Source organism: Ceratotherium simum, chromosome 16 (genome assembly GCF_057802395.1).
Source record: "Ceratotherium simum simum isolate JZ-2026a chromosome 16, ASM5780239v1, whole genome shotgun sequence".
Taxonomy (NCBI): domain Eukaryota; kingdom Metazoa; phylum Chordata; class Mammalia; order Perissodactyla; family Rhinocerotidae; genus Ceratotherium; species Ceratotherium simum.
In genome coordinates this window covers 11,978,852-12,004,758 of record NC_141915.1, presented here as the reverse complement: position 1 = coordinate 12,004,758, position 25,907 = coordinate 11,978,852, and the positions used below count along the sequence as shown (strand labels likewise).

General features: G+C 46.3%; 1 protein-coding gene across 1 annotated transcript; it reads left to right on the top strand.

Moving 5' to 3' along the window:
* The first annotated feature begins 1,923 nt into the window (after positions 1 to 1,923).
* Positions 1,924 to 25,907, top strand: SCIMP (SLP adaptor and CSK interacting membrane protein). Its single transcript, XM_087440586.1, has 5 exons — positions 1,924 to 2,060; positions 15,513 to 15,636; positions 17,292 to 17,355; positions 20,217 to 20,290; positions 22,430 to 25,907. The coding sequence occupies exons 2-5, from the start codon at positions 15,525 to 15,527 to the stop codon at positions 22,636 to 22,638; spliced, it is 459 nt and encodes a 152-aa protein (XP_087296712.1). The 5' UTR covers positions 1,924 to 2,060; positions 15,513 to 15,524; the 3' UTR covers positions 22,639 to 25,907.

Below are 25,907 nucleotides of genomic sequence, written 5' to 3'. Positions count from 1 at the left end.
TCCACCCAGGACTATGACTTGCTCAGCCCTGAGTGGAGACTTGTGAGCACAGGGCCTGGCACAAAGTGAAGGGCATTGAACTTCACCTGCATTGTATTATGTCTTCACCTTCCTCCTACAGCCTGAGAGACTTCCCTGAGGGCAGGCGCTGGGTCTGATTCTTCTCTCTGGCCCTCGTGCTGCCCAGCACAGGGCCTGGCAAAGTAGGCCCTCACGTTTGCTAGAATGAAGTTGCCTCCTTTGGTGTATGTAACTCACTTCTTCTCTCAGTGGGTTACCTGGCTTCTTTTTTCAGTCAACATATATCTATGAGGCATTTTCTCTCATGCCCAGAACTGTGCTGGGTGCCGTGGTTGGGGAGGGTAGTAGAGGAGGACCCCTGTCCCAGTTGTGGAGAGCAGATGATAACAGAAGAGAGACTCATGGCACCATCCCTGAGGCACCTCAATGTTCATCAGTCAAACTCTTTTATTTTACAAATGAGGAAATTGAGGCTCAGAGAGGAGAGGATTCACGTAGGAAGTTGTTTGCAAACTGAGCCTGGAATTCTGATCTCCCGACACCCAGGCTTGGACTTGCTGTGCAAAGAGCATAGTGGGCAGCAGTAGTTCTAGTAAGTTCTCTGTGTCACAGCTGAATAGGGCCATCCAAAAGGGTTAGGAAATCATTTATTGGATAAATCATTGGAACCCAAACTGAAGAGTCACTGCTTTGGTAGCAGAGGACGAGCTCTACCCACAGAAGCATTTATTTGCTTCTCAAAAGATCTTTTAAGTTTGCTTATAGGGAGGTTTTTGAGCCACTAAACTTTGGATCAAGTCTTTCTTATTAGAAAGAGCACAGGCTTTGCACATGGGCAGACCTGGGTTCCATGTCCTTCCCTGGCTGTGCAGGGTAGATTCATGATGTAACCTCCCGGAGCTTTGACGTTCTTACCTGTAAAATGGAGATGATGACCTTCCAGGTAAGTAAGCTGAGGTGAGATCAGGCATGTATAACGCTGGTTTCCGGCCCGGGTCCCCAGCAGGTGCTCAATAATGGGGTTTATCAATTCCGCGCTGCTGACGCTGCACATCTCCCAATTCCAAGTCCAGTGATGTCCTGTTAGTAGCTTGAAATCGGCCATGGTGGGAATATTTACATCATGGAAATTAGCAAACACTACAAATCAGGAATCGTTTCTTCCCCAAGAGCCACTTGCTAAACATTTACCAGCCATCTGAGGGTATCATCATTATTGCTGAGAATAACTTGTTTGCTCCGAGCAGACCCAGTGCACATCAGTTTGTCTATTTTTACTGATGTGACTGCTGATTTCAGTCAGAACGGTCAATTCAACAAAATGGTTGATTGGTTTCCCCACCCCGGCCCCCATTTTAAGAGCTGTGAGCCTTGCTGGGAATTCTGTCTTGTAGTGTTTTGGGGAGAGACTCAATTCAGTCAAAATAGTCAACTGGACCCATTTCTTGATGCAGCCTGTTATACACCCTTAGACACAGGAGGCTTTCCCGCGCCTCCCTGAGCAGAAGCTGGGTCAGCAGTTCCAGGGTTCCCCCAGGTTTTGGAGAGCTGCTCTCCTTGTGGGATGGTGTGTTGGTCACATGTGAGCTGGTTTCTTACCCAGGTCTGTCTCTGGGTGGGAGTGGGTCCTCCCATCCTCTGGAACTCCGGGAATGCTCAGGGCAGGCTTGTCAGTGGGGACACCCCCATCTCGCCTACATACTGCCAAGTCTCCACCCCAGGGCCTGACCCCTCCACACCAGGATGGTCCTCAGGTGGCCTGTGCTGAAGCACAAGGGACAATGAGAAGATTCTGGCTCCTGGAAAGCCTTCAGAGGAGCCTCCCTGGAAGAGGCATTGCTTGCCTGGTGACGGTGTCTGGGCCTCTCCCCCGTGGGCTGAGCAGAAAGGGGAAGTGTGGTCAGGCTGGCGCTCGCTGCTCCGGGGTGGGAGGAAAGCCTGTGGCCGAGGAACGTCTCTCACCAGCTGCACCTGAGCCACAGCACTCGGCACACTGCTCTCTCCTCAGCAGCTCACATCTGGACACCCTGGCGGCCCAGGTAAGCATCTGAGCATGGGTCTGTCTGAGTGACCAACTGGGCTGGGACTGGGGGATTGTAGCTGGGCCTTGGCACAATGGCTGGGTGGAGTTGGAGAGACACTGGCCTTGAAGAATCCACTCTGCCGGTCACTGACTGGGTGACCTCAGAATTACTTCACCTCTCTGAGCCTCTATTTCCTTGGGTGTGATGAAGAAGCTTACCTCTCAGGTTGAAATGACATAATGACTGGGAGTGAGTGTGTCTACTGTAAAGGGGTTGTTCTCACTCTCTGGATTCTGAGGGTGAGGTTGGTAACTGTTATGTGAGAGGACCCTAGTGGGCCTGTGCTGGAGTGGGGGTGGGGGTCGAGACATTGACCCCATGTGAACTTCGGGCTACATCTGGGAGCCCTTGGATGAAGGACCTGGAACACCACCAGCCTTGGTGACTTTGTCACTGTCTTGGACATTCAGGGATTTGCTTATAAGGCATCCTGCCTTCCAGAGGCCTCGGGATCAAGGTCTGTTGGGCTGCGGTCAGATCTCAATCCAGCCACCTGCTCTTGCTCTCTGGAAATTTACCACAAAGGAGACCTGGTTTCGGCTTTGTCGGTTTCACTTCTACCTTCTCACGCATCATTTGTCCCTAAAGTCACTCCTTTTCCTGGCTCTTTGCATGCATGGACCACTGAGGGAACATCGAAAGTGGGATTGCTGAGCCTGGAGCAGACAAGGCCTGGAGCTCCTTTTTATTTTTTTTTAGAATCTTTTTTTCCTTCCCTGAAAAGTGGAAAACTGTAGAGAAATGAGGAGAACAATGACCTCAAATTCCACCCCTTCACAACAACCGTGGTAAAGAGCTTGGTGTTTTGCCTTCTAGTCTTTTTTTCGTAGGTGTGGATATTTTGAAAAGTTATCATTGTTTTATTTTGTCAATGTAAATACATTCCAGAAGTAGAAATACAAACTTCACTGCTGTCATCAAGGCACAGGCATCCCTAGTCCCCTCCACCCACTTAGGACAGCAGCGTTTTTGCCAGAGGGCCTCTGAGTGACAGGTTTTGAGTTCTCCTCTACATTCTTAGAACCAAATGAATAAGAAAAGTAAGCACCAGCAAGAGACAATTTGGTTGGACCCAGGGAAGGACTTCTGGGTTATAGAAGTCCTGAGATAAACTCACTAGGAATCTTGAATAATCTGCAACTCTGGAAGGTTCAGCTAAGGGCAAACACATAACACCAAACATCTCAGAAATACTAGAAAAGCAACCGATTTGGAGTAGGGAGCAGAAGCTCTTTCAAGATGTGATACCTAAATTTTTGAAAATGTGCTTATTTTATGCTTCTCAGCAAGGCTGGGTGGTAGGGAAAGAAAGAAAGCTCCTGCTCTCACACACTAAAAAATCCAAATCATTTTTCCGTGTTTGTCTCCCAGTTGTTTCTAGCACATACTCAGGTCACGTTATGTGAAGATGTGGCTGCAGCACAGACGGAATGTTGTATTCTGCCTTTTTCATTTTATGTGGTGTCCCAACAGTCTGCTCACGATGTTTTCTTCCTATGGCCTAATTGCTGCATCCTATCCCATCAAGTGGCCCTTCTGGAATTTTCTTCCTCAATCCCCCACTGTTTGCTAGGTAGCTCCCTGTTTATCTATACTGAGGTAAACATATTTATGCATTTAGCTTTTACTTCCTTTGGATTACTTCTTAGGCTAAATTTCTAGAAATGATATTATGGAATCAAAGGATATGACCATTTTTTAAATATATTACCATTTGCTTTCAAAAAAAAAATTTTTTAAATCATTGTATACTGCCACTGGCCTGTGGGAGGATCCGTTTCACCACAGCGTTGCCAGAATAGGATTTTATCATTATTTTTCATTTTTGCTAACCAATAGATGTAGTTTCTATCTGTGGGCAGACAAATATGCCCGGGGAGCAATAAACTAGGATGGGTGAGTGTGTACAGAGTTGAGTCCTATAATGAAATAAATCAGACACAAGATTAACCTGAGAGTGTTACCCTAACGGTGGGATAAGCTATCACACTGAGGGAGGCGCATCAATCACCATGGCTCCGCATGGCCACAAAGGGCGTGGTCACTTCACTCTCTGCTTAGTTCTCTTGGATTTATACTCAGCCTTTCACAGAAATGGGAGGATAGAGAGAGGGAGAGGAGAGGCTGGACTCATTTTAATGATGATGCCCTGCCCTTCCCCGTGCACACTTGGATTTTAAGTTGCCATCAACTGTCCACGGCCATTTCAGGAACTGACATCAGCGAGGAAGTCAGGTGGGAAGTTGGCCTCACGGAGCATTGGCAGTGACAGTCTGGGAACTAGAGGTGAATTTGGGCAAGAACTGCTCATGCTGACTAGCAAGTGTAGCCCAAATATTATCTACAGCCTCCCACACCCTTGAGATCTAGGTTGAGAGCAGCTCAAACCCTCGTTCCACGCACTGCAGAAGCCCAAAGCTCCCCAAGACTTCTGTGGGTTCCCCAGGAGGCCGCCTCTTTCCCACGGTTAGCACTGTACTCTGAGTCCCCGCGAGTGAGCCTCTGTTCCATGCTGCACTGACCCAGGGGTGAAACTCAGCCCCTTTCTTGGTTCCCCACAGTCAAAACAAAACTGCTCACCAGAGCATTGGCAGATGCAGTGAACTTTACTAAAGATTGGGCAGGGGCCACAGGAGAGGTTTCTAATGCAGCAGAGTAAACAACTGCACACTGAACGTAATATGGCCCTGTTCTTAAAGGGTCTTGGCCACACCATCCCTGAGCACTTTCCACCAACTGCTTCTCACGCCTTCATACCATCTGGCTGGCTCTCTTTCCTCTCCTCCCATTTCTTCTCATCCTCCTCTCCCCTAGAACCCCAAGTCCCCCACCAATACCCAGAAGAATTCAATAGTCTCCAGTTCCTGCCAGCAAGCTTCATTCCCTGCACAGCCAGCTAAGTACTTTAAAGGCAGCTCATTCTATTTTTTATTTTTGTTTTTTAATGAGATATAATCAACAGCAATAAAACGTGTGTCTTAAGTGTACAGTTCAATATATTTGACAATTGTATATACTCTGTAACCATTGCCCAAAATAAGATGTAGAAAATTCCATCACCCCAGAACGTTCTCTTGTGCCCCTTTTCAATCAGACCCTTTCCTCCCCATGGCAACTGCTCTCTGATTTCTACCACCACACGGTAGTGTAGCCCATTCCTGGACTTCATATAAAGAGTCCACGCAGATTGTCCTCATCTGTATCTGGCTTCTCTCACTTAATTTAATGTTGTCAGGATTCATCTAAGTTGTTGTGTGTATCAGGAATTCATTCTTTTAAACTTCTGGGTAGCATTTCATTGTATGAATACACCAGCCTGTTTATCCATTCTTCTGTTGAATTCCATTCTATTTTTACACAGTTTTACATTTTTGGAGCTGACATCAGTAAGTACAACATGCCCAGATGGTTGATCCTAAGAATCTGAGTATGAGCAGGGCAAAGGGGGAAAATTTCAAGTGGGAGAACAAGAAAAAGAAAAAGCTGAAATTCATTTTAATAATACATTTAACTTAACCCAATATATCCAAAACATTATGATTTCGACATGTAATCAATATAAACGTTTATTAATGCGATCTTTACATTCTTCTTTCCACACTGTCTTTGAAATCCAGTGTGCATTTTACACTCACAGCACATTTCAGCTCCAACTAGCCTCTAGAATCTGCTCAGTAGCCTCACGGGGCCAGTGGCTGCTATCAGGGACAGTGCTGGCATCAGGTATGCAGATCTGTGTCCAGGGCCACACAGCCCTTTAATGACAGAGAGCAAGGAGCTGAACTCAAATCCGGGTCTCCCCATCTTCCTACTGAGTGGTTTGCAAGTCTGCCTTTTCCCACAGAGACTTGTTTGAAGTCTCTTCCAACTCCAACTTTCTGAAACTCTACTGTTCCCCCCATCCCATGCATACTACCCACACCTTTTGAGACTCATGGCTGTTTCAGATCATTTATTTTTCATGAGAGGAGCTCAAGTTTTTCAATATACAGGACATGACCATTAGTGGGTTTTGGAATAAATTTAGGGGCTTACACTCAGTTCTTTTTTTCATGAAATAGGCTAAAATAGGAGAGCAAACGTTGGAGTGCATCATGTCATCAAGACATTTTGTGAAACTTATCTCATCTGTGTGAATATATGTGTAACTGCCGCATTGCAAACTGGATTTCTTACTCGGAGGATCTTGGTTTAAAAAAAAAAAAAAAAAAAGCAAATGCGGAAAAAACCCACAGTCTCCAGAATTCCCGGTAGTAGATAGTGAGTGTGATTTCTGTTGCTGACTCTCCAGAAATGCCTTTTGAGGAAGTGAGAGTTGAAGCTGGCCTGGTGGTGGTTCTTAGCTACTCTCCCACCCTGACACACTCAGAATGACAACAGGCTCCCTGAGGAGGATATCCTGGGTTCCTGGAGGAATGGGGAGAAACAAGAGAGAGGCTGGAACTCCACCCCCCAACACTTGCAGGGCCTCTGCTTCCCAGCCAGCTGCTGAAGGCTAGCAGCCGATGGCAGATGGAGAACAGGGAGTCTGCCCAGGGTCGCATGTCCCGCTGAGGTGGCTTTAGAGTTAGAACGCACAGCGCTTAAATTTCAGACCCTGCATCCAAACTGCCTCCCACCTGCGTCATCAGAAGGGAAGTGCACCAGTAGCAGAGGAAAGAGGTGGGGGCATCAGGCATTCATTCATATATTCGCAGAAATGTACGGAGCGCCTACTGTGTTCCAGGTGATGGTCTAGGCACTGGACACAGTGGTAAAGACAGAGGCAAGGCCCTCGCTCTCGAGGAGCTTACACACTGGTGTGGGAGACAGACAGTGAACAAATGAACAAATAAGCCAAGAGACAGCCATCAGGGTAAGAGTCCATGGGCTCAGAAGAAAAATGCATTTCACATCTCAATCATGACACACTGCGGGGGTCTGCCTCCCCCCCGCAGTGACTGCCTCCTACTTCAGAGGGAATGGGAGCGTGGGGGTGAGCTCTCAACTTCCTGCCCCATGCCCCAGTCTGGCTCCATCCTTGTTCCCTTTCAAAAGCTCATTCTTTCATCTGGGTCCCTGAACGTCTCTCCTCTGCTCTTCTTCAGATCTTGCTTCAGCTCTCTTTCCTGTCTCTGTATTTCATTCTTGTCCTCTCTCCTGGCCCTTCACGGTTTATAAACACACTGAAGTCTCTCGTATTTTAAACAAGCAACGTTCCTCAATCTCAGTTTCCTCCCTTCTTGAAATTCAAGCTTCTCTTGCCTCCTGGGCTTTCATTGCACTGACCGTGAGCCCCCGTGAAGCTGTTATCAGTCATGGAGGTTACAGAGTGAATGCGATTCAGAGTCAGTCCTGAAGGCAGGATGACTGGGGAGAGAGGGAGAGAGGGCGTATAGGAGCCCTGAGCTCTTGAGCAGGGAGGGGCAGCAAGCAGGGAGGACGATGCCTAGACAACAGGGTCTTAATTCCCATCGTATTCAGTTTTGACGATCCTCTAAGGCCTTTGGACAAGGTTCTAGGATGCCCCTGCTCCTGCCAGTGGCCCAGGGAAGGAATCCCGAGGGTCCAATGACCTCATTCACACCCCAGTAAAAATCAGTTTCTCTTCCTCAATATCTGGCACACCCGGGCAAAGGAGTTTAAACGGAGGGGAAAGGGGAGCGGAGGGAATGGACCTTTGCTCTGGAGAGAAGTGACTTGTTGATGATGCAATTCCAGGTACTGTGACAAGCAAACAGGAAAGGCGTTTGGGTTCAAGGAGTCTTTCTGAGTGCTTTTTGCTCCACCCAGCCTCTGCTGCTGCTGCCTTTGACTGTTGTGGGGAGCAAGCCTCCAGCTTCCTCTCCTGCCCCAGCTGGGGCCTCTGCAGACGGCTGGATGCAGTGTTCCTCCCTGAGGCCTGGGAATCGCCTGGAGTGCATGTTAAAAATGCCGATTCCCGAGTCCCACACCAGACCTACAAATTAGAATTGGGAGTGGAGTAGGGACGTAGGACCCTGGTATCTGCATTTAAATACATCTCCCAAAGCCCTGGCTTGGTGGTCACAAGTCAGGGCCCTAGAGTCAGAAGGACCTGGGTTTGGCTTCTGACTTTTCACCCTCTGTGGAATCTTGGGCAAGTTATTGGACTTTTCTAAGCCTCAATTTTCTTATCTGTAAAATGGGGTAGTTATTATGACCTGCCTTATAGAGCCGTTGTGAGGAGTAAATGAGATGGGGCATACATGGTACTTAGAACTTGTGGTAAGGTAGCGCCCGATGCGTTTTACTTTTCTAAAGTGCATTTTCATATTGAGGTTCTTATTATGTGGAACAAGTCACAGCTAAAGGCTGAGGTCTTGCCAATATTGGAAGTTCTTGAACGAGGCTTCTGCTTTCAGTTCTGTTATGAAAAGCAACATTTATCAGGTTGGTGTCAGCCTGGCAGAGTAAAAAGAGCATGAACTTTGGCATCAAACTGGGCTGAGCTGCAATCTTAGGTTAGTCAATTACTGGCTGTGTTGCCTGTAGCAAATTGTTTAATCTCTCTGAGTTCTATTTCTTCATTTGTCAAATAGGGGTAATAATAACCCCCTCCCCACCCCCCGATTATAATAAGGATTAAGTGATAACATGTATATCACTGATTCTCAACTTTGGCCTCATATTAGAATCATCTGGAGAACTTTATTTAATTTTTTATTTATTTATTTATTTTCCCCCAAAGCCCCAGTAGATAGTTGTACATCACAGTTTCACATCCTTCTAGTTGCTGTATGTGGGACGCGGCCTCAGCATGGCCGGAGAAGCAGTGCGTCGGTGAGCGCCCGGGATCCGAACCCGGGCCGCCGCACTCAACCGCTAAGCCACGGGGCCCGCCCTGGAAAACTTTATTAAAACAAACAAAACCCCAGTGGCCAGACTCTACCCCAGGTCCATTAAATCAGAGCATCTGATGTGGTGCAAACAGCAGCAGTTTTTCAGGCTCCCCAGGTGGTTCCAAGGTTCAGGCAGGGTTGGAAACTTCCAATATTCCTCAAGTTCTTGGCCCAGGGCCTGATACACCCAAAGTACTCGATAACTGATAACTAAAGGGTATTCCCATGGTTCCTCTCACTCTTCCTTCTTCCATGCATGGTGTCCACCAAATGCTCCCCCAGTTGACAGAAATTGAGGTCAGGCCCTGCAGCTCCCTGACTCCTCCCAGCAGCCGGGACCCAGACACCTGTACCTGTGGACTCAGCCCCTCATCCCCCCACGCCCTGGGCCCTGCTGACCTATGGTTCAAGGTGTCGACGCAAAATAACCAGTAACCATTCTATAGGTAAGAGGAATAAGGTGAGTTTTACTTGAGCCGAAGTGAGGACCAAAACCCAGAAAGGCCTTAGAAAGCATTCCAGACAAGCATGGTTTTCAGTACAGTCTTGTGTCTTTTTAGAACAAAGAATATACATTAAACACACCCAGGATACATTTTCATCAAAGTTTCAAAGAGGTATTTAGTTGCAAATTAACAGGTCAACATGAGCCTGATGTCCGGAAAGGGACTAATACAGGTGTTACCAAGAGGGCGCAGGAGGGGAAGTATGCATTCTTATCTTAAGAGGGTGCATTCGTTACTTTAATGGCTAAAGCAGATGTACAGTGTATGTTTGATAGGCCATAAGTCAGGCTTCTTTAGTTCAGGCTGAACCAGTTTTGAACCCTAATAGTTAGGCCATATACCTCAATATGTGAAAATCTCTTGTCAAAGGTTAGACCAGCTCTGGTCCCACATTAGAGCCTACCCTCTTCTGGTCTGGACTGAACCATGGGCCCCCACTCTGGCTCACAGGGCCCTGCTTTATTTCTGAGACCAAGTCCTGCCTTGAGAACCTTCCTATGCCCTCAAACTCTTAAAAACAGATCTTCCCTCCCATTTGGCAGTCACCTCCCAGAAATAGAGACCTGTCTGTATTAAACAGTGTCTGTTCCCAGCACTTGTGACAGGTCCCCACTGCTTCTTGACTGGGTCAGCAACGTCAGACACTACGTGATGGACTTCCAGTCAAAGATAGAATTGTCACTCACTTTTTTCCCCTTTCCTTCCTGAGACATCAATCGAAGGCAAAAACCAAAATTTTTAAATATATAAACCCATGGAACCACCTTAACTAAAGAGTCTCATTGAGGTCTGAGCATGAAGTGGTTTGCGTGGTGACCCCACCCACCCCAAGATGTCTACCTCCCAATCCCCAGAACCTGTGAATACATCAGATTACATGGCAAAGGGGAACCAAGGTTGTAGGTGGAATTAAGGTTGCTAATCAGCTGACCCGGAGATGGGGAGATGATTCTGGATTATCCAGGCAGACCAATGTAATCACTAAGAGTCCTTATAAATGGGAGAGGGAGGCAGACGAGGAGGTCAGAGGGAGATATAACTATGGAAGAATTGTCAGAGGGACACGACACTGCTCGCTTTGAAGACAGAAGAAGGGGTCATGAGCCTCTGGAAATTGAAAAGAGCAAGGAAATGGCTTCTCCAGTGGAGCCTCCAGAAGGGACGCAGCCCTGCCCACACTTTGATTTCACCCAGTGACCTTATGTTGGACTTCTGACCTCCAGAACGATATGACAATACATTTGTGTGGTTTTAAGTCGCTATGTTTATGATCATTTTTTAGAGCAGCCACAAGAAACGAATGCAGTTTGTTTCTAATGACTGCTGCTGCCTGGGCCCCCACCTTGTTCCAGTGGGGAGTGGCCTCCCCTAATGACATTTCAGTCCAATTCCAAAACTTTCAAGTTACTTTTGATTGCCAAGCAGGCTCATTTCGGTTTTAAAAATTTAGTCATGCCCATTTTAAAACTTCAGTTTACCTTGGACTCAAAGCTCCTTGCTTGGCCCCAGTGAGGGGATTAGAGAGAGGGGTGGGCTGCCCCAGCATCCTCAGCACCACTCCCCTGCCTTACTTCCCTGTATTGGGTTGAGGAGGAAAGTCAGGGACAGTTTTCCACAGCAAGTCTCCCATTAGTGAGCCATTGCTGCCGATCTACTTTGTGGTGTTGGGTGGAGACTCAACCCCTGGCCTTTGAGAAATCCTTTGTGGTCCCTTGAGAGACTCGCCTGCGTCTTTGGGCTGACCACCAGCACCTTCTCATGCAAACACTTCTTTGCGCCATGCTTCAGTAGCTCTCAAGAGGCCTGCACCCCTCCATCTTGTCTGCTCCAGGTCTGCCGACACAGGTGGGATTCGGCTTCCATAACTGTTTGGGGCCTGAACTTGATCATGCACCCATTACATGCCCCCCAATGGCTGTACTCCCCTCTGTCTCTCCCCAGAGCTCCTCTCTCCTCTCTGATGGCACCCTGGCCATTAAAATAGCCTGGGAGCCCAGAGGACATCCAACCGGGAATGGATGTGATTCTCTGGGGGCTCCCCTCCCTCAGCCACACTCTCTCAAAAAGATAAGCTCTTCTTGGTTCTGTTGAAAAGGCATCTCTCAGCAATCCATGGAGAAGAGTGCTGTTTCTCCAGTCTTAGAATGTGGGGAACTTGGGACTTTTACTCTCAATTGTGGCCCTGATCATTCATTCTGGGGAATTCCTTGGCCCCTCACACCACCATATTACTACCATAGCAATGCTCCTTTTAAAGTAAGATATCCAGGGGCCGGCCCAGTGGCGTAGTAGTTAAGTTCGTGCTCTCTGCTTCAGTGGCCTGGGGTTCGCAGGTTCGAATCCCAGGCACGGACGTACGCACTGCTCACCAAGCCATGCTGTGGAGGCGTCCCACATGCAAAATAGAGGAAGATGGGCACAGATGTTAACTCAGGGCTAATCATCCTCAGCAAAAAGAGGAAGATTGGCAATGGATGTTAGCTCAGGGCCAATCTTCCTCACACACACACACACAAAGTAAGATATCCTGAATGCCATTTGGTCTTTCCTTGATGACTTGGGGGCATCATGACTAACATCCACAGAGGAAGCCCTGTGACATAGAGAGAAAGCCATTCCACCCTCCTTCCTACCTGGGTGGCCTTGTGCAGGTCATTTCACCTCAATCTCAGCTCCCTGTCTGGAAAAGGGTGCGGTGGTGAGGATGAAATGAGGTGAGAGATAAGAAAGCACTTGCAGACTGCTTGGTGCACTGAACACACTCGAAACATCTAATGGCAAATCAAATCCATTCGATTTATAAGAACACAACTGCAAAATACCTATCATTCTGCATGGTTCTGAAAAGCGACCCATAGTTTCACTTTCTGACATCATTCTGCTTCCTCTTTCTTCCCCAGGAAACTGATGAGAATGAAATTTCTTTGAATTTGAGATCTGAGCCATGGCTTTTCATGGAAGCTACCTTGTATGGTTGATTGAGTCTTTTTTCAATTTTACCAAAGTAAATGCAAATAGTTAAAAGGTCAACTGATTCAGAGGGTTTATAGTGGGGAGTTTCAGCCCCCTGTCTTCCCACTTCCATCCTTCTATCCAGACATGCTCCTCAGATGCAACAGCTTTTAACTCTTGTGTTCTGGTCTTTACTTCTACAGCTCTAAAGAGTATGTTAATGTTGCTTTTTGGAGAAATCCTTCAAGAGTAAAACAAAAAGACAAAGAGATAGAAAATACGAGAGGAAAATTAGACAAAGAACTAGGAGACAAACATTCGAATAAGAGAAAAGAATGACAAAATGGAGGGAAGAAAATTCTGTCTATCTATCTATCTATCTATCTATCTATCACCTATCTATCTATCTATCTATCTATCTATCTATCTATCTGTATCTATCTATCCACCAACCCACCCATCCACCCATCCATCCATCCATCCACCCACCCACCCACCCACCTACCCATCCAACCATCCATCCATCCATCCATCCATCCATCCATCCATCCATCCGGTTCCCCAGAGGCAAAGAAGGTGAGGCTCCCATTTAGGTTTGTTGAGCAGAGGCCGCCCTGTGATATGTGGCATCTTCTTAAGTCCAGTGCCCTTTGCCCTCAGTGGGCCCAGCTAAACCAAATTTCCCAGGCCCCTACTGAGAGCTAAGTTTCCAGTCTCCATGGTTTTTCTTTTTCCCTGTGTTCTCCTTTCTGTATTGCTTTCTTTTGTGCATCCTGAAAAGGTGATCTACAAGAAAACCTCTGCCAGTGCAGCCTTGGAGGTGAGTTATCCTGGGTAGCTGACACTTCCTCTTAAGAGTAAATCCCCAGCACATCCACCAACATGGATAAATGACGAAAACATAATGTTGAGCAAAAAAGTAAGCCGCAGAACGATGTGTCTAGAAGAGTGCTAGTTACACACAATTGGTTTTGCCACATATAACTTTATTAATAGCCAAAGAACCTTATATTTGATCAAGCCAAACCCTCACTAAAAGAAACAAAGTTTGGAACAGAAAATCCAAATCATGATATAACAAATTAATAAATGAAGACACCAAGCCAGTAATACAAACACATGTTTACAGAGTAAGCCAAGTTAGAAGGTCTTTGTAGTAATAGTGGTTTAACAGCAGCCTCATTTTGTCGCTATTCCTCTGCCACCTGCCTGAGGCTGTGTTTATATTACTAATATTACTCAAAAGCATGAACCAGAAATGGTACTACCCAAACATGCATGGGTGAGTTTCCATTGGCTAAATGGTGACACAGCAAGTCAATTCTCACATAACCAGCATCTGCCAAGATATCTGCCAAGATATCTCCCAGGCCTCAAGGATCATTTTTACTTTAATATCCAAATGAACTGGCACAATGCTCATTCCATAGATGAGAGGAGCCCAGCCCCTCCCCAAGATCTCCCTGAATTCCCAGAGGCTGCTCCTCCGAGTCCATCCTGCAGCCTACTCCCCACTGCCACTTGGCACTTGGCAGCTGCTCTTCTCTCCACTTGCCCAGGTGTCACCCCTGCCTTGGAAAACCACTGCACACATGTCATTTCTCCCCAGGCTCTGTTCATACAAGCTTTTGTTGTGCAATTTAATTGAAGATTTGATGGTAACGGAAGATTGCAACACAGCATTATACAGGCAACAACTGAAGACTGAATATTAGACATAACTCCTTCAAATGCACTGGTCATTTTCTACTGTGGGGACATTCTGCTCTCTTCTACTTCTTTTTTCTTTTCTTCCTTTTTTCCAGCTTTATTGAGATATAATTCACATATAACAATGTGTAAGTTTAAGGTGTACAACATGCTGATTTGATACACTTATATATTGTAATATGATTACCACCATAGGTTAGCTAACACCTCCATCCCACCACATAATCGCCATTTCTTTTTTTATGGGGAGAACATTTCAGATCTCCTCTCTTCTTGACCTCTCCCTCTGCTGCCTCCCTCTTCCCAGACCCTCCTCTCTAGCCGGCCAGTCTTCAGCCCCAAAATTCCTGTTACTTTTCTTGTGCTGCCAGCTAGTTTGCTTTGTGTCTTTACCTTCCCCCTTCTGACCACGCCTCACTCAAAGAGACCCGTCAGGGTATTTTTCTAACCCCCACCTCAAGAAGAAAAAAAAAAACAGAGCTCTCAAAATTCTCTCTCCCTGTTATGAATTGTCTGTCACCCCTTTGATATAAAAACAACTACAGTCAGTTATTGCTTTAAATGGCATTTCCTCTTCCTGCTGCATGTTTGACGATATAAGAAAGAGCAGTGATTCTGTCTGCCATTTCTAGACTACCTATGTTACCAAAACCAAAGTGGGCTAGCCTCCTGGCCAGTTAAATCAGACTCTCCACCAGAAGTAGTTGTCACATGAAGTAAGGTATATTTGCAGCAAATAGGAGACCATGCGGAATAATTTCCAAAGTCATGGCTCTCTCCCCAAACAAAGGGAAGCAGGGACCTTTTATTTTGGGTGGGAAATGAATATTCAAAAGGGAGAGGTGGGTATTCATTTGCGCAGGCTCAGTTGGAAAACATGTTTCCACACACACTGCAGGTTATGGTAATAAGGCCTAAGCTCCTCCTGGAGAGATCTTAGCATTAAAAATAAGGCAAAGGTCATAGACATAGCTCTTATGGTGAGGCTTGGTCTGGTTGAGGGTGGTTGGTGATTGCATTCCTTAACATAACAAAAGGAAAAAAACAATTTGGAAAAACAGTTAAATGCTTCCAAACCCACTCTTGAGTTCCTTGGGGCAATTAGTCGGTGACACCTAGTAAGTACCTATCTTATCTCTAATCCTCATAAATCCCCTGTAAAATGGTGGTAGACAGTATCACACCCATCTTGCAGATGAGAACACAGAGGCTCAGAGAAGGTTAAATGACTTGCCTGAGGTCTCCCAGCTGCTAATGAGCAGAGTCTGATTGTGAACCAGTGTCTGCCTGATCTCTAAGCAGATGTTATCTCCACAACATGGTAGATAACTGTCCCTGCCACCCTCTAACCCCGGATGCCTTTCACTCATGCTTCATTCCTCTATCTCCATTCTTCTCAGGATTCCACTGCAATGGATTGGTGGAGGGACAATTTCTGGATCATCTTAGCTGTGACCATCATCATTGTCTCCATGGGCCTGGGCGTCATCATGTACTGTGTCTGTAGGCAGCTGGTTAGACAAGGTAATGGCCATCTCACCTGGGCAGGTGGAGGGGGGGCAGATGAGTGGTGGTTATCAGTGCACAGGGCTCCTTTAGGGCAAGGTTAGTCCTGTGCCTGTAGAGGCTGAATTTTAGATTCAGCGTCACACATTCTGGGTTTGAGTCCTAGCCCTGCTACTAACTTGTATCTTTTGGCCTCGGTTTTCCTATCTGCATGGTGAAGGGAGGAAGGTTAACTAATCTCCAAGAACTCTTCCAGCCCCAAGGACTTGGGTGAAAGCAGAATGTTTCAAGGCACACTATGCTCCAGTGTTTTCTCCCTCCAAAGTGGCTTCTGATCACAGCATCTTATCTCTGGGACTTGAAAGAGCACAAATCCATGAAATGTCAAAAACTGTCTTGATTTCAAACTCATCAAGTTATGTACTTGTATATATTAAAGATATACAGCTTTTTGTATGTCAGTCATACCTCAATAAAGTGGTTTAAAAAACAACTGTCTTAAGGCAGGAAAAATGGACTCAATCCATAATCAACATGTTTGACCACCATGATTGCCTACTCTAAGATAATACTCTGAATTTCTGGTATTATATCCACCTTGGCCAGAGGTTCTTGGCATCCTCAGACGTAAATAAGCAGCTACCTAGAGGTTAACACTAAGTTTAGATGATCTACAGGTGGGTTTTCCATTTTGCTATTCATTTCCAGAAACATGAAATCTTTGATTCGATGGTGTGTTTTCTTGAGATCTTATCCCTTTACATGATGACCTAAGCCTGGAGTACACCTGGGGGTGGTAAACATGCTGAGAGGGACAGCCACGTTCCCCTGGGGCACCCTGGGCAGGCATCCCTCTGTGATCAAGGCACTGTCCTCCCGTTGCATCTAGACACAGCCTCAGATTCCTGTTCAGCCCACTGCCGAAAGGTCAGGGCTGCACAAGAAGTGAAATCTTCGTGTCATTCTTCTCGATCTCTTTTTAGATAATAAGAAAATTAAGATCCATACAGAGGTGAAGCCTTGGTTAAGGTCTCATAGGGGTTGGTGGCAGAGTTGGGACCAGCACTTGAGTCTGCTGGGCTTCCTGTTCAATGTTCTTTCCCCTCTACCGCTTGATGGTAATTGGTTTTTATTAACACAAAAAGTGTATTCTGGCCCCTGTAGTCCTCTATCCATTTGCCTTCTTAAAATGTTTCATTCTCAGATATGGACAAAAGTATGACCCTGAACAAAACCTTTTATCTTGACCCACTCCTATTAAAAAGCAGGTTATAATTAATAACTTATATATCCAGCACGTCACAGTTTACAAACTGCTTTGCCCATTCTTTATCTCATTTCCTCCCAACCACACTTTTGGTTGTTTATTCGGCTAACATTTCTGAGTGTCAACTACGCGCCAGGCATAATACTAGGCAATGAGGAAATAAACACAGCCCGCGGGGCCTGCCCTCGTTGGCTCAGTGAAAGGCTCAGGGAGAGGCTCTGTGGTCAGACGGCCTGGGGTCAGTTCTGACTCCACCACTTAGTGCTCTGTGTCCTTAAGGCTATTTCCTCTTGGTGGTTCTTCTTCCAAAAGTCCTGAACCCACCTTGTCTCTGAGGACTTCTAAACTCTAAAATCACAACTTTTGCTAATTCTTCCTAAATGAATCTGCTTATTTTTTTCCTTAGGCAAGAAATTGAAAATTGCCAAGCCTGTGAAACAAAATCAAAGAGAGGAAGAAAAGATGTATGAGTAAGTGGGGAGAAATCCTTCTGCTTTCTAATTCTGAGAACTGCCTGTTTACTTCCACTCCCGTGTTGGTGAGACTGGAACGCCCAATCTTACCATGGAGCCAGTGAAATGTCGTGTCTGCCAGCTCTCCCCCCTTTAAGGGGAGAGGTCTCAGGGCTTTGGGGGTGCAGGGCACCACCTGGCTCTCTCTGCTCCCCAGGTCCTCCTCGTCTCATCTGATTTGATAGAGGTCACAGGTCAGGTGCTGTGTTCTGGGCCCACCATTCAGGGTTAGATCGACTTTTCTTTTCTTCAGATGGAGTACAAGTCTAGTCCTCTAAAAGCAATTGTGCTGAACAAAAATATGCCATTGGCTTTACTTTTGCATTTTGTGCTGTCTTCGGGGCTTTATGATTGCTATCTGTGTCGGGGTTCCCAAGACCACCTTTAGGCTCGATGATTCACTAGAAGGACTCACAGGACCCAGAAAAGCTCTTATATTTAGTTATGGGTTATTACAATGAAGGGATACGGATTAAACTCAGCAAAGGGAAAGGCGCACAGGATGGCATCCAGGAGAGACCAAGAGCAAGCTTCCAGTTGTCCTCTCCCAGTGGAGCCACGTGGACAGCGCTGATTTCCCAGCATCGACGTGTGAAGCATTGCCAACCAGAGAAGCTCAACCGAGCCTTGGTTTCTAGGGTTTTTACTGGGGGTCAGTCACATTAGCACAAAGCGACCAAACGACCTACTTTAGCTACTGAGTCTCTAGCCCCTCCAGAGGCCAAACCAATACAGCATGACCCAGGGACCCAGGCAAACACAAGCAGGCATTCTCCATCAATCAGCTTGTTAGCACAAACTATCTGGCTGGCCCAAGGCCCTAGGTACACAAAGACACTCTTATCAGGCAGGATATTCCGAGAGCTCAGAGGTTATCTCCTAGGATCTGGTCAAGGGCCAGTCCTTTCTTTGGAATGTATACACTATCTGAAACAAAACCTATGCTTTTCTAAAATGACTTTTGTTGGGGCTCAAGAGATCCAGCAAATAATAGACCTCTTCCCCACCAGTTCTGATCTCCTAGAGGAGTAAGACAAATGTGTCATGCAGTTAGCTAACCAAAATATTGCCTTTATCGAGAATCAAACTGGCATTGCAGAATGTGGCTCTTCTCCAGGGGCAAGCGCGTTTCCTAATTCAAAACAAGGCAGACTTTCCTGCACGGTCCTTTCTCTGAATGACAAAGACCCGAGCAGAATATATATTTCTGCAGTCAGGCTGGCTCTGGAGGAGAAAGTGGGAGCAGCCAGATCTTTCCCAAAGCCAGATAAATTTCCCTCCTCTCCTGGGAAGAGCCATGGAGGGGTGGAGAGAGGCCACAAATGGAGCTCTTGCCACGTGTCCCCTTCTTCACTCATCCCAACAACCTAAAAATGCTTATGCATTCCCAGGGGGACTTAACCACATACAGGAGGCCAAAACTTGGCTCAGAAGAATCTCGTACCAGTTTGGAAAACAGAGTACATAAAGGGAAATGGGGGTCTAGGTAAAGAGCCTTTCTTGGAGTCTATCTTTTTGTTAAAACTTCTCACCGAGTATGATATGAATACAGAAAAGTACATGTAGTAAGAGTTTATTGTTGTTGCCATTGAGTGGATTCTGACTCTGTGTACAGCAGAGCAGAACCCTGCCCAGTCTTTCTGCGCCATCCTCTCACCTTCTGGCGCTCTATCAGACAATGCTCCACTGCTATTCATAGGCTTTTCATGGCCAATTTTTTGGAAGTGGGTGGCCAGATCCTTCTTCCTAGTCTCGGTCTTAGTCCAGAAGCTCCGCTGAAACCTGTCCACCATGGGTGACCCTGCTGGTATTTGAAATACCAGTGGCATAGTTTTCAGCATCACAGCAACACGCAGCTGCCACAGTATGACAACCGACAGATGGGCAGTGTGGTTCCCTGACCGGAAAATGAACCTGGGCTGAGGCGGTGAGAGCGCCAAATATTAACCACTAGACCACCAGGGCTGACTATTGGTAAGAGTACAACTCCGTGAATTTCCACAAACTGAACAGACCCAGGTAGCTGGCACCCAGATCAAGAAACAAAATTACCAGCACAGCACCCCAACACCTTATATTCCCTTTCAGCCGTTACACCCCACAGATAACCACTATCTGAAATATTATAGGTTAGTTTTTTCCTGTTTTTATGCTTTATATAAATGGAATTATACAGTATGTATTATTTGGTGTTTGGCTTCTTTTGCTCATCGTTTTTTGTGAGATTCATCGTGTGTGGTTGTAGACTGTTTATTCTCATTGCTACAGAGTCATCCACTGTGGGAGTATACCATGATGAATTTATCCATTCTGCTGCCACTGGACACTTGGGCAGTGTCCAGTCTGTGATTGTTATGAATAGTGTTGCTATGAACATGCTCGTACATGTCTTGGTGAACATAGGCAAGCACGTGTTTGGTAAAGTATAAATCCAGTTGTAGAATTGCTGTCACATGGTGTGTGTACGTATAGCTTTAGGAGTACCTCTGTTTGCAAATAAAAATACACTTGGTGCTTGCCTCCGCATCCTAATCCAGCTCAAGTGAACAAAGGGAGGTGTGCTCCATGCTCTAAGGTCCAGGGCTTCAACTCCCTCCCCTCAAAGCCAGTGTCTCCCTGGGCTAGAGGAAATGGTTTCTTTAGAGTGCCAGTTACAAATGGGATGCCAGACCTGGAAAGGGAAGGAAGTGCTGCCACCTTTTAGGGACCAGGATTCAAATGTTCAATCCTGTCCATTTTCTTTGATGTTTTCCTTTAAATCCACTGACTATGGCATGGTCAAAACCAGAACCCGACTCCTCCCGTCTCTCTCTCTCCAGGAACGTTACTAACCAGTCGTCAGTTCAATTACCCCCTCTGCCACCCCGGGGTTTGCTTTCTTCAGAACATGCCGGTGAGTAAATTTTGCTGATAACAGTTTCATTTGGGGTGGGATAACACAGTTGTCCAAATGTCTTAGTCACCTCAGACTTCCCACAACAAAATACCATAGGCAGGGTGGCTTAAACAATGGAAATTTCTTTTCTCACTGTTCTGGAGGCTAGAAGTCCAAGATTAAGGTGCCAGCAGATTTAGTTTCTAGGGAGGGCTCTCTTCCTGGCTTGCAGGGGGCTGCTTTCTTGCTGTGCGTGCATGGGGGGCGAGGGTGAGGGCTGGAGAAGAGAGAGAGACAGATAGCTCTCTGATGTCTCTCCTTAAAAGGACACTAATCCTATGGTACTAGGGCCCAACCCTTATTTAACCTTAATTGCCTCCTTAGAGGCCTCATCTCCACATACAGCCATGGGGGGGTGGTGGTGATGCGATTAAGGCTTCAACGTATGAATTTTGTGGGGACACAAACATTGAGTCCGTAACACTAGGATTTGCAGATGGCAGTATCCTCTTTAAAAGAGATGAAAAAGTTAAAAAACCGGCAGAATAAGTACCAATGCTCCTGACATTCAGTGTGTAAATCCATATTCAAATCCCAGGTTGGAGCATGAGTGAAAAAGAACGTGGGGTGTCCCTGGGCCTCTCACACTTCCTATCAGAAAACTGCCTGGGGGCCAGCCTGGTGACGTAGCAGTTAAGTTCACGCATTCCACTTCGCAGGCCCCGGGTTCACCAGTTCGGATCCTGGGCGTGGACCTACTCAACGCTCATCAAGCCGTGCTGAGGCAGCGTCCCATATGGAAGAACTAGAAGGACCTACAACTAGTATACACAACTATGTACTGGGGCTTTGGGGAGAAAAAAGAAAAAGAGGAAGATTGGCAACAGATGTTAGCTCAGGGCCAATCTTCCTCAAAAAAAAAAAAAGAGAAAAACTGCCTGGTTCCCTTGACCGGAATGTTCTTCCTTAAGCTCTTCGCAAAGCTGGCTTTACTTCATCCTTCAGGTGTCAGCTCAAATGTCAGGCCAGAGGCTCAGAGGCCATTCCTCACCACCCTATCTAAAGTAATCCTGCTAATTTTCTCTATGAAACTTATGGGAATTACCCGAAATTGTCTTATTTAGTTATTGTTCATTTGTTTATTATCTCTCTCCTCCACTAGAATATAAACTCTACAGGAAATAGAAAACTTTCTTGTCTTGTTCACCACTGTTTACCCACCACTAGGAACAGTGCCTGGAGCTTAGTAGATAATTAATAAAAATGTTTTGATTGAATGGATAAATAATAATATTAACATTACCCAATATTTATTGAGTACTGTGTATCAGGCCCCATGCTAGGCTCTTTACAGGCATTATCTCCTTTAATCCTCTCAACAACTCTATGAGGCAGGTACCTTATTATTCTCCTTTGACAGATGAGGACACTGAGGCACAGAGAAGTTAAGTGACTTACCCACAGTCACACAGCTAGTGACTGCTGAAGCCTGAATATGATCTTGGACCTGTCTAACTGCAGAGCTCTGCAGGAAATGAAATGGTGGTAGTTTTTCAGGTTCTCTTAGGAAAAGATGAGATTGTGGTAGAGGTGGTTCCAATCCTCATCAAAGGTGGGGCTGAGCTATTTCACCATCCCTCCTCTGGTCACTTTAGTCCTTTTGCAATGTACCCATTCTCCACTAATTCCACCTTTTGAAAACACCACTGTCCCCTTTCTTCTTAGCAGAGATTCGAACATGAGCAATTACAGATAATTCTGGAGAACAGTGTAAGTCATTGAGTGGGATGTGCCAAAAAGGAAATATGGTTTGTATCACTTCCTTATGAGAATTAGGATCTGTAAACCCAACACTACTCATTTGGCTACTGGCTCTGGTCAGTTTCTCACCTAAGTTTCTGTTTCATGGTTCCCACTCCAGTGCAGTCTTAGGCAGAGGGACGCAGAGTTAAGATGTATACCATTTGCCAGTTACTCACTGGGGTGATCTCGAGACTGTGTCATGTCTGAGCTACAGTTTTCTCTATAAAATGGAGATCTGGTCCACCAAGAGGTGGGAAGATCACCAAAATCCATGAAAATCATGCTGAGCCACTTGGTCAAAATTATGTAAACACACAATAGCTTTGCATCTAAGGACTTTTTTGTGTTTTCTAGCTCCACAGGAAACCCCAAGTAAGCCACCAGCTACATACACACTGCTCAAAAAGGTTAAAAATAAGAAGAAATCTTCCATTCCGAGCTACATTGAGCCTGAAGAAGACTATGACGATGTTGACATCCCTGCAAATACAGAAAAGCATCACTTAGAAACAAACGTTTCTCCTTTTTGGCAAGCTGAAGAGGGTTCACACAACTTATTTTAAAACAATCAAGAGGGGTTGAACTTCATAGGTATCCGATCCCGAAAGCTTGTGGCAATGTTATGAAGCTCTGTAAGATAAGCACTTCCCAAACCTTAGACACAGGAGCATCGTTGATCAGATGGCTGCAGCCAGAGGAAAGACGCAGATGCTCAGCCTTGAAGACTGAGACGAGCCAGACCTCGAGCTTCTGTTGAGCGAGTTCCATGGAGAGGACCTCTGGGTTCCATGGCTCCCACCCGTGAGAAACCACTCAGTTCTCGGCACTCTTCCCCCTTTCCCTCTCTTGTTTGTCTGGTTCTAAGTGATCTTAAATCTTGGGGTTTGATTGTACAGAGCCTCCCAGGGTCCCATCCCTAGCACGGCCCCCACGGAGCACACAGTCTTGTCCCCACCGTCCCCACCCACGTCACACATTGAGGGGCTGTGGGTGGTAGTTCCAGCTGAGTGCTCTTGTGAGCAAGTAACTCCGTCAAGCCTTGTGGGTTCTTCAAGGGCGGGAGCGCTTCTCGTTCATGTGAACTCTCCCCACCTGCACACAGCCACACCCCAGCACCTCTCAGTGACCTCGGCCAGACTGACCATAGAGGCGCCAGTTCTCACCCAGGTTTTCTCCTGTGCTCCCCGGGTGCACTGTAACAGTCAACAAAGGACAGAAGTTACACGAGGGGATGTCAGTTTGCAATATGTGCATTGGGGGAGCTACAGGAAAAGTAGGTTTCCCCAGGAAAAATCATGGGGAATAGGAATGGAGGGGCGGTTAAACGGCAAATTCAAGGTGAGGGTTCAGGGGGCTCAGCGGCCTCCCCCACCATTTTCATTACTGCTTCCTCCCTTAGATAAAGTGCTATGTGAACAGCGCCAAGCCCCTTCCTTCCAGATCCCTGTCCCTGAGTGTCTAGAGGCAGAAACTCCGGTGCGACGTGCTGCAGCTAATGAGATGCCAAGGAAGCAGACTGCTGTCTGTTAAACAAGAGGCCCAGGTCAGCTTTGCAGGCTCCTGAACCTCATCAGTTCCTTCAAGTTCATTTACTAGAGCCCTAGGACTGGATGCTTTCTAACTAGACTCACAAGATGCTGATTTCTAAACAACTCCTGGGAAATCTAGCTAAAGAGCAAGCTTGCGGGAAAAACCATTAAAAGGCCCAGGAGTGACCCTTGGACTGAGCTCCTCCTCAAGAATTGGGAATTGTGTTCCTGCTATATTGAAGCTTCCTCCCAAAACCACTGCCGGACCAGCGGGGACATGTGCCTCCTCCGGGGTTCTCTCTTTCTAGACTCCACGGAGACTCCAGTATCGTGTTAATACTTCCTTATTTTAGGCCGGTGCTTCTCTAACTACGTTCTTATGGAACTGTGATATTCCACCAGCCAAAGAGAGGGCTCTTTTTCCAAACTATGGGGGGGGGGGGAGCTAAAGGATAGAAGTATTTCACATGTATGCTCTCCTCAGAAATTTTCTATAAACCATCCACATCTCTGGCAAAAGTTAAAAGCAATTTCCAGGTAAATGTTAACTGCTCCTTGGTCTCCGGGACCCTGCTGTCTCCTTGTTCTCCTACCACCTGTCTGGCCTATCTCAGTCTTGTTTGGAGCCCCCCTCTCTCTCTGGAACACTCTTTAGTGCTGGTCTTCCTCAGGGTTCTGTCCCCGTCCCTGCCCTCATCTCACTCTAAACACTCATGAGTGATCTCGCCGATGCCCGTGGGCTCCGCGCCCCCTCTGCTCTGATGACTTCCAAATTGCAGACTCCAGCTGAGCTCTCTCCCCTCATTTCCAGACCAGGTTGCCTCCAGGACATCCCCATATGACTCTCCCACAGCCCCTCAAGTTCAACAAACACTGAAAGGAACTGATTACATACCCCGCTTCCAAACTTCTTGTGTTCTGCTATCTTCTTAATTGCTGAAGTCAGAAACGAGCACACTGTCTGTGACCGTCTTTCCAATGTTCCCACCTCCTGGGGATTGCGTCTCTCAAGTAGCTCTCCGTTTTCTAAAGTGAACATCTGACCACTTCATTCCCTTGCTTAAATCTCTTCTTTACCCAATATCCTCCGAAAAAGCCCAAACTCCTTAACATGGGGTGCAAGATTTGTCAGGATCTGGTCACCGGTTATTTCTTGCCAACTCTCTCCTGCCCCACCCCCTTGCAACTTCCACTCCACCCAAATTTTTGCTCCGGCCATTTGAAGTGACCTTGTCTGTGGTCTCTCTTGTCCCTGTGGCTATGCACAGTACTCTCCTCTCTGTCTGGAACATTCTTCCCCACTTTCTGATCATCTGCGTAGATCCCTTCCTCACCACCCCAAATTTGGGTCTGGTGCCCTCTTAGATGCTCTCCTCTCATAGCGTTAGCACGCTGTAATTACCCGTTTACCTGTCTTTCTCCTCCATTAGACTGAGAGCAACGTGAGGGCAGGGACTGCGTCTCCCTTCCCCCTATTGTTTTCTCTGTTCTTAGCACAGTGCCCAGGCACTTTGGAGATGCTCAGTAAATATGTTGAAAGAACAAATGAGTGAATGAGTCAACTCCTCTGGGATCTCACCGCTCCCCGTACTTGGCCCTATGGAAAGACTTCTCCCTCTGCGTTATAATTGCCTGACTACTTTTCCATCCTCCTTTCTAATCTGGGGACTCTTTTGGGATAGAACTTTTCTGCCTCACTGCTATATTCCCAGTATCCAGCACAAACCCTGGCACTTAATAAATACTTATCGGATGTTGAAACTTAATGGAAAATCTCCCAATCAGTTTGACAAAAACAAAGAAGCCATTTTTCTCTGGGTGTGGGTAATTTGGTTGAGATTTTATGCTGGGCACCTATAATAAAGCAATGTTTTTACCAGTTTGGTGAAAAAAATTGTTACCAGTTGGGATGATAGAATTAAATATACCAGGATTTCACAGGACCTCTTTGTGTATTCTAGCCCCACAGGAAACCCCACGTCAGCAAACAGCTACATAGATAAAGTTAGAAAATAGATAAAGTTAGAAATAGGAAGACAGTTTCCCTCCCAAGCTGCATGGAGCCTGAAGATGACTATGATGATGTTGAAATCCCTACAAATATTGAAAACCATCATTTTAAAACAACTCTTGTTCTGCCGCCTTAACTGTTTTGAGAACTGGTGGTTTACTCATATCACAAATCAGTGGATTATAGTTTTCTTTAAAATAGTTAACAGTTTGATCTTCTTTGTGATACAAATAAGATTGTTTTCAGAAAATGCTCTGGTATTACCAGCAATAAATTTTACAAATCATGTGTA